Source organism: Otolemur garnettii, unplaced genomic scaffold, assembly GCF_000181295.1.
Source record: "Otolemur garnettii isolate 467f Iridium unplaced genomic scaffold, OtoGar3 scaffold00064, whole genome shotgun sequence".
Classification (NCBI taxonomy): domain Eukaryota; kingdom Metazoa; phylum Chordata; class Mammalia; order Primates; family Galagidae; genus Otolemur; species Otolemur garnettii.
In genome coordinates, this window is record NW_003852459.1 from 11,115,264 (window position 1) to 11,124,698 (window position 9,435).

General features: G+C 46.1%; 1 protein-coding gene across 3 annotated transcripts in view; it reads right to left on the minus strand.

Moving 5' to 3' along the window:
• CACNB4 (calcium voltage-gated channel auxiliary subunit beta 4) overlaps positions 1–5,044 on the minus strand; it is a 267,434-nt gene extending 262,390 nt beyond the window's left edge. For 2 of the 3 annotated variants that reach the window (XM_003793024.2, XM_003793021.2), the window contains exons 1-2: positions 4,821–5,044; positions 4,236–4,319 (exon numbers count right to left, since the gene is read on the minus strand). In XM_003793024.2, the coding sequence (XP_003793072.1) occupies positions 4,236–4,319; positions 4,821–4,880 (144 nt within the window). In that variant the 5' untranslated portion in view covers positions 4,881–5,044. Of the gene's footprint in view, positions 1–4,235; positions 4,320–4,527; positions 4,771–4,820 lie in introns of those variants that run through there. The other variant, XM_003793022.2, reaches the window with a different exon arrangement.
• Positions 5,045–9,435: the final 4,391 nt, after the last annotated feature.

A 9,435-nucleotide genomic window follows, 5' to 3' on the forward strand; every position in this document is an offset into this window, starting at 1 on the left:
TGTGAGCTGTGATGCCACAGCACTCTACCCAGGGGGATAGCTTGAGGCTCTGTCTCAAAAAAAAAGATAATCTATTTTCTCTCACCTTAAAACTGAGCAGACAGACCCTTAGATCCATTCTGACTTAGAGACTGCAGGACAGGCAGTGTCATACAGTTTTTGAAACTGAATCCTAAGAGAGCTGCGGCTTCCCTCTTTCCTTCGTGGGATGCTTCTTCTTGGAATTCAAGTACCATATTATTAGGAAGCTCAAGCAACCATGTGGAGAGGCCCAGGCAGAGCAAAATTAAGCCTTTTGCCAAAAGCTCAGCCAGCAGCCAGCACCAACTTCCAACCACACGTGTGAGGCTCTTTTGGACAGACAACATCATGTGAAGCAGAACTGTCTGGTCAGCGTACAGAAATAAAAAAATGTATTATAAGCCACTAAGTTTGGAGGCGGTTTTTTGGGGGGGTGATTTCTCCCCATTAAACGAATCATTTAATGTTAGAGCACAACCTCATAGCTAAAATATGTCATTAATACTCCATTCACTCCTTCATTCAATCAAATGGCCATTCATTGAATATATACTATGCTAGACGCTGAGGACACTAAGAAAATCAAGTGCAGACATGTCTCTGCCCTCGTGGAACTCATTATCTGGACAGGGAGAAAGAAAATTAGATTAACAGGGAAATCTAAGTACAACTTAAATAACAGTGGTGGTGCTATTGAAAAGTGGCATAGGGTACTCTGGGAGCCCCTAGTTGGGGAACTAACCCTATCGAGATCAGAAAAGGAAGCCAAGACTAAACTCCCTGATGTCAACAGAGATTAAGTTTACTAGGCAGGAGGAAGAGCAAGAGCCATCCACACCACGGGCTCAGCATATGCAAAGCGCATATGGGAGGTGCGCTTGCATAAAGTGGCAAGAGGGAGGGTGGTGTGTTCAAACTCTGCAACAGAACGAAGAGATCATGGCTCAATATGAAGCTAGAAGCAGTTAGAGGCCAAGCTGTGTAAGACTTACAAGGATAGACGTAACAAGAGAAGGTCAACAAACTAATACTCCTCTGATCAGATTTTTCTCTTCAAAGCCCAGTGGGAACAGGACTAACTTGGAGTACTATATAAACTGTATGTCCAGTGACCTCTGCGAGTACTTCCATACTCAGTGCACATGGTCATTGTGTCCACCCTATGACTCCTTGTTACATTTCACTGTATTGTTTGCATACATCTCTGTCTCCATAATTATAGAATCTTTGTGTAGAGGGGCAGTGTTTCCTTCATCTTTTCATTCTTCCCTTACCTTCTTCCCCTACAACACAGTCCTGGGCACACAGCAAATACTTAAGTGTTCCTAAAAAATTGAAACATGAATAAATAGTTCATTCATAAATAGCCTATACAAAGGGACTTCCTGGGAGAAAATTCTATAGCCTCATTTGGGAATCCATTCCAGTGATAGCAATACTCTGAGGAAAGTCTCGCTGTAAAACATCATTCCCTTCTAATTTATCCAATTCTTGAGTTTCATCTTTCATGAAGAGGAGGAACATATCATCACATTTCCAAAGACGCCACTGTGTATACTCTGAAGATCATTTCTGGGTCACCCCTCGTTTGCTTTCTTTTCAGTGGCAAAATACTTCATCGTCTCACTTTTCCTAAAAGAAGCCACTTGGTTGTTTCCTGGATTCATTCCAAAACCTCCATCCCTCCGAAATTGTGGAGGCCAGCAACTGTGTAGACTGGGAAACAAGGTCAAAGATGCCCGAGGGACTTTGAGAGCAAGAGTCCTCAGATTGCAGGCAAGCTCTCCTTATTAGTTTGCACACACACATACTACATCTTAAATTGCACACTATTTTAAATCACACATGAACTTACGGACACCCTGTATACGTGCATGCACACACACAAACACCATAACGATTTAACTGGCTCAAAGAACAAATATTGTTTTCTTGGATGGGTTTGCCAACTGCCCCCCGTCCTTCGCCATCCGCCTAGTCTTCCCCATCCAATGTCAAACCTCAGTTTTAAGTGAGTTTTTCCTTCGTATATTTGCAAATGATATGACAAAGAAATGAGCCAAATTATTTTCATTGGTGTCCTGACGATCTTCTTTATGTGCATTACACAGTCTATGAAATAGTGCCAAGAAATTCAATCACTCTAATGTATCAAGAATTCAAATATCAATAAATCACTGGTCATTTTATAAATAATGAAGCTCTATTAACATAAACATTTGTTGTCCATTTTTTAAAAATATTTTTTGGCATTTGGGTAAAAAATTTAATTTTATTTCAAAGATACTGCTAAATTCCACTTGCAATCACTTTTCATCTCATCAAAGAAATATAAATCTCTCAGTTATTTTTATTGTAGCCATTATAGAAGCCTATATGATGTCATTTAAATGAGATCACGTGGAGGAGACTCACTGAGCTATAAAATGCTCACAAAAATTAGGTACTATTTTTATACCCCCAAAATAGGAAAATTGTGCATGTAGTGTAATTACAATTAACTCGTGAATTTAAATTACACCATTTTATCAAGCCAATGAATTCCACTTTCAGATAGATTGATAACATATATTTATTCCAAAAATCTACATTGGTTCAAATTATCCCCCAAAGTACTTAGCATCCAATACTGTTTACATTTTTTAAGCTAACGCATAGTAGCACATTTTATAACTAAGTATAGGCAACTAAGTATAGACACAGAATGAGGAAATATTAGGAATATCAGAAAGAATATTGTTTTGTTTGTGTTTAGAAGAATAAACCATTAGTTCAGCGGTGGTGTAGATGAACTCAAAAGTTTTCCTCAAACAGTTCTGCTATATAATTAGTATTTCCAAGAATTTGCAACAATAAAACTACCAAAAATAGGCACCTACAAAACAAACATCAGCAAGATCTCAAACAGTTGCGTAACTCAAACATGTTTCCAAGATGAAAAATTCATCTGCCTTATCAAATACATAAGTAATCTAAGCACTGCAAAGGGGATAGAATGCAATTTTAGAATGAATTCAGAATCCAAAATGTATTCATTTTAATAATGTGCATGCTTAGTGCTCACTGAATTAAAGTGTAGTAGTATAATTTGTTCCTGCAGAGAGTGAAATTCGGCAGAATAAATATCACCTAAATACGTTTTATAACCCTTAGGAGACATCTGAGTCCAATTTTGAATCTAAAGCCCATTTGTCACTGATAAGTTTAAACTGATGGAAATCACTAAAGAAACACCTCAGAGCTGCCACCATCATAGGTCAGAAACAACCATACAATGCGCTGAATGACCTAGACGGAGAAGAATTCTCAAGGTCATTCCAGCAGCCCACAGCAGAACCTGGGATAACAGCTTCTTGGTGTGATGACCAAAGTCTTACTAGGTCACCCGAACACCTCCCCCCACACACACATACAGTCTCTGTTCCAAACAGAGATGAAGGTGACTTACTTTCGCCTTCTCCCTCTAGCACCCAGCAGCTAGGGGTGGTTTCATTAGCAGCCCATACAGTACCAAAAACTGAGGACCCATTTCCTGTGTCAAGGTGAAAGGCACCTAAACATTCAGCGTTACTAACGATCCTGAGCCCAGAGAACTCGCCCTGGAACCAGGCAGAGGACAGCGAGCACTGAGAAAACAAACACCAGGTGCAGTACCACCCAGACCCCGGGAACTCAGCGCAGGCTTTCCGCTTATCCCGATTTAACCGAATCCCTCCGGCTTTCCCTAAATTAAGCGAATCAAAGAAACGGTCCCAAAGTGAAACCAAACTTTCTGCTCAAAGTATCTTTCTTTTGGCCAGAGCTCAGAGATCTTCCCAAGATTCATAAAGAGAAGAGTATTCAATATAGGACAAAATAGAAGAAATCACTCTCAACCCGAATCCAACCAGGTCCCTGGGGGTCTGCTACTCTAAGTCGAGTTACAACACTTCAAGACGTTTCTCCACGCCCCGAAGGTGTAACCAGAATATTTCCGGCTGTTAAATTCAGTATCTTTGACCTAAGCCGGGTCCCCGCCGACCTGCGTCCACTCGCTCAAACTCCCAGGGTGGCGCGGAGACACCCGCCCCTGAACCCGTCGGGAGCCAGGGATGGAGGGAAACCGGCGCCCGGGGCCGGGAGAGGCGCGCGCGGGGACGGGTCCCTGCACCCCGCAGGTGGGACCCGCGCTCGGCCCCTCCCCCACCCGCGCTCCCGCCGCCGCCTCGTCCTACCTGTCTGAGGATGAAGCTGGTCGAAGTGGTGCTGCCATCGGACCTTTTCAACCTGCTCCTCCGGGTTGTGGTGCCTCGGGCCACCTGGACTCGACACACGGGGCCAGAAAGAAGCCGGTGAGGACCGCAGCGTGGAGCGGGGTCCGCCTCTGGACCGGCTCCCCGGGGTCCCCCAGCGCCCGCACCCAAGTCTCCTCTGCGACTCCCAAACACAGCCCCTGCCCACACCCCACCCACTGCAAGCCTCGACGGCCGAGAAGAAGCCCGAGAGGAGCAGCCCGCGAGCACCCACCACATCCATTAACAAAGACTCTCGGGCTGCGGGGTCCGAGTCCCCGGCATCGGCTGGGGGAGGCTGCGGGCTCCGGAGCGGGAGCGCAGAGACCCAGAGCAGCGAGAGGAGGAGGAGGAAGAGGAGAAGGAGGAGAAAGAGGAGGGGCGGAGGAGAAGCCGGCGGAGGAGGGGCAGGGGGAGCGGGGCCGCCTGCCTAGACTGGGGGGCCCCCTGCGCGCCCGGCACAAAGGCGGGGCGCTCTCGCCGGTGGAGGAGGTCCGGGGAAGGAGGAGGAGAAGGAGGGGGCGGTACCTGCGCCGTGGGGGAGTGCGGCCCGTCGGCTGTCCCGTTCTTGGCGTAGGAGGAGGACATGGTTCAAAGCCGCCGCATGGCCGGCCGGTGCGCGGTGGGCGGTGGGCGGAGGGCGAGCTGGCCCCGGAGGCCGGCGGCGGGCGGAGGGGGAGGGCGGCAGGACTTCCCACCCGGCTCCGGGACCCGCGCCGGCTCCCGGGCTCCCTGCCCGCACTTCGGAGAGCGCGACACCTTAAAGGGACCGAGGCGCTTCCCCCGCGCCCGCCGCGGGGTCCCGGGGAGGGGGCTTCTGGGGATCTCGCCGACCTGAGCGGAGCGGGAGAAGCGCTCTCCCACCTAGCGAGCGCCTTACATCAGAGCCTTCCAGAGGATGAAGGGAGGAATCTGGGATGGGGGTGGGAGGACTAAAATAGTCTGCACAGTTTAAAATGAGACAAAGGTGGCACGGTTCATGAATCAGGACTTGGGGAGGGAAGCTGGTGCAGTGTGGCGGGAGTGGGAAGAACCGAGCGGCTGCGAGAGCGTTTGCTGCACTGGAATTTTAAAAGGGGAAGTACAGAGCCAACCTTCCGCGCCTTCACTCACAGCCCGCTGTGGTAGAGCCTGAGATCTTCGGGTTTGCTTTTTGTCCGTGTTTTTGTATTGTTTTAGCAACTCTGTCCTCAGAGCTGCGAGTCACACACACACCGAGGCAGCCGTGGGAAATCCTGCCAGCCTGAGTCTGACAGGAGACGGTGCCCAGCCAGAGACCAACGTATCCTAAGGAGTTTTGAAGGTCACGTTGGACCTCTAAAAAGCAAGAGTTGAGCACGTGCCCCCTCCCCCCGTCTTGACACGGATAGCTGTTTCAAGGGAAGAACCTCATCCTTGAAACCATACACAACCTTTGCTGTTGGTTTCCCCCTGCAAGTACAAATTAATCTGCGATCAAATTAAAAATGAGGATTGTGACGAGGAAGAAGTTCAAGTAATCGGCAGACCGAAGAACAAACAGGCAAATTAAAAAATAGACTGCTTTTAACTATAGTTACGGAAAGAGAATTCCATCATTAAAACAGACATAGTATCAAATCTCTACATCAGCCTATCTCACCTTGCATTCTAGGATTTTATTTCATTTATTTATGGAAGCAACTGCCACATTTGTTTTAACAATTGCTTGGCATTACTGAGGTCCTTGTTATTTACTATATTTTTCCATCCACCAGACACTTCATTTCCATTCCTACCCCTTCACTTAATCTAAACTTTGTGTTACAGTTTTATAACCTTCTTGCCTCGGGCTTCCTGGCCTGTGCATGGACGCCATACCTGCATGTGTGCACACACAGGACTTCATCCCCTCCATCCACTACAGGTAGGCTAGTTTGCTAAAATTTCTTTTGTCCAAATCCCCCTTCTCTAAGATGAGGTCCAAACTTCATGGTCCAATAACCAAACATACCCCCTCACTTCTGGGCAACCACCACCTCATTTCTCCAACTTGTTCTCGCTCTGCAGACCTTCCAGCAAGTTGGCAAACATACCAGCTACAATCCCCACTTCAGCAGCTCTGCCTTGGCATATGCCCTCCGGGCAACATGCACGTCCAGGAGAATCCTCCTCCGAAGAAATCTAGCTGGGCAGCGCCTGTGGCTCAAAGGAGTAGGGCACTGGCCCCATATGCTGGAGGTGATGGGTTCAAACCCAACCCCAGCCAAAAACTGCAAAAAAAAAAGAAAAGAAATCTAGCTCACTCTTCCTCCACAGAAATCTTCCCCAACCACTCCAGCCCTGGGTAGTTCTCATGTTCCTGAAAAACTGGAGCAGTTATTCTCTGGGCACTTAACATAGACTGCATGGGTTTAAATCTCCTAATTTTCAGAATATATTTTTAGCTTTTTGTCTTCTATTCCTATTCCTTACATATAGTAGGCACCCCACGGAGTTTATAGGTACTGATCTGTCTAACAATCCAGAACTCTGCTTTAGTTCCAATTCATATTTAGTTCTGAGCCACTTTCTTAGTTCATATTTAATATGTATTCATACAGTGAATTATTATGTGGGCACTAGAATTCCAATTGTCTAGTTTTCTACTGCCCACCATCTCAGTGACATTGATTTATCTAAACAGAATCCACAGATGCACAACAGCACAAGGACCTCTGAACTCCACAGTAAAACTGATGAAAATTATTAAAGCACACACACACAACCAGTTAAATTCTGGAGATGGTCCTAAGGATACACAGCAAATGGATATACATTTATTCAAGAAAATCTAGCCAGGCATGGTGGCTCATGCTTGTAATGCTAGCACTCGGGGAGGCCAAGGTGGGTGGATAGCCTGAGCTCACGAATTCGAGGCCAGCCTGAGCAAAAGCGAGGCTCTGTCTCTACTCAAAATAGAAAAACTGAGGTAAGAGGATCGCTTGAGCCCAAGAGTTGGAATTTGCTGGGAGCTGTGATACCATGGCACTCTACCCAGGGCGACAGCTTGAGACTCTGTCTCAAAAAAGAAATTTTTTTTGGCTCGGTGTCCATAGCACAGTGGTTAGAGCGCCAGCCACATGCACCAGGGCTGGTGGGCTTGAACCCAGCCAGTTCCTGCTAAACAACAATGAGAACAATAACAAAAAAATGGCCAAGTGTTGTGGTGGGCACATGTAGTCCCACCTACTGGGAGGCTGAGGCAAGACAGTCACTTAAGCCCAAGAGTTTGAGGTTGCTATGAGCTGTGACACCACAGCACTCTACCAGGGGTGACAGAATGAGATTCTGTCTCAAAAAAAAAAAAAAAAGAAAGAAAGAAAGAAAAGAAAATCCACTAAGACTTAGCAAGAAAAAGGCGTCTCTATTATTTGATTCAAAATTTCCCACCCTCTCAGCTTCCAGCTCAGAGAAGGAAATTCCACTCCACACTGGTACAGCCAAGAACACAGGGCTCCCCCAGCCCCCAGTTCCAGTTGGAGAGTTATCTTCCAGGGAGGGACAGGGCTTCAGCATTTGTTATCCTGCTCCGCAACCACTGGCTGCATATTGCTGGGGGCAAGTGTGGCAGAGAAATGGAGGTTCTCTTCTTTACCCAGCCTCTAGCCCCATGGGATAGAGGCTATACCTTGGCCACAGCACCACCGAGAATACTGGGTCCCTGATCACCCTTGGTCCTGGCTCATAAGGAGACGAACCAATAGAACTGAGACTGCTGCCCCTCTCTACAAGCAGTCAGCTTCTAAGCCAGTGATGTCAGCCAGGGGCAGTGGCTCACACCTGTAATCCTAGCACTCTGGGAGGCCAAGGCTGATGGATTGCTTGCACTCAGGAGTTAGAGACCAGCCTGAGCAACAGCTAAACCCTATCTCTACTAACAATACAAAAGTTAGCCGGGCTTTGTGGTGAGCTTCTATAGTCCCTCGCCCTACTTGGGAGGCTGAGACTAGAGGATTTCATGAGCCCAAGAGTTGCAGTTGCTGTGAGCTATAAAGACATGGGACTATATCTCAAAAATAAATTTTTTTAAAAAAGTGGTAATGTCACCCAGAGAGTTTGTCCCTACTTCCACCACTAGAACAGAAAAAATTAAGTTGGATCCTTACCTCACACCATATGCAAAAATTAACTCAAAATGAATTGAAGACCTAAGTGAAAAAGCTGAAAAGATAAAACTATTAAAAGAAAACATATGGATAAATGTTCATGACCTTGATTTGGCAATGGATTTTTAGACATGACACCAAAAGCACAAGAGAGACAAGAAAAAATAAATTAAGTTTGGTGCCCATGCTCAGTGGTTAGGGCACTGGCCACAAATCCACATGAGGCTGGTAGATTTGAACCCAGCCCTGGCCTGCTATACAACAATGATAACAACAACAAAAAACAGCCAGGCATTGTGGTGGGTGCCTGTAGTCCCAGCTACTTGGGAGGCTGAGGCAAAAGAATTGCTTAAGCCCAAGAGTTTGTTGTGAGCTGTGACACCATGAAACTCTACTAAGGGTGACATAGTGAAACTCTGTCTCAAAAATAAACAAATAAATAAATAAATTAGATTTCATCAAAATTAAAAACTTCAGTGCTTCCAAGAATGCTATCAAGAAAGTAAGAAAACAGGGGCAGCACCTGTGGCTCAAAGGAGTAAGGCGCCAGCAATGCAGGAGGTGGCAGGTTCAAACCCAGCCTCAGCCAAAAACCACAAAAAAAAAAAAAAAAAAAGTAAGAAAACAACCCATATAATAGAGAAAATATTTGCAAATAATACCCCTGGTAATGGACTTGTATCTAGAATATATAAAGAACATTTACATCTCAATAATAAAAAGACAAACAACCCAATTTTTAAAAATTGACTAAAAATGTGAATAGACATATCTCCAAAGAAGATATATCAGTGGCCAAACAAGCACATGAAAAAGTTTTCAACAACATTTGCCATCAATCAGGATAAATTATAGTGCAAATCAAAACTATAAAGAGCTGGCTCGGCGCCTGTGGCTCAAGTGGCTAAGGCACCAGCCACATACACCTAAGGTGGCAGGTTTGAATCCAACCCGGGCCTGCCAAACAACAATGATGGCTGCAACCAAAAAATAGCCAGGCATTGTGGCGGGCACCTGTGGTCCCAGCTACTTGGGAG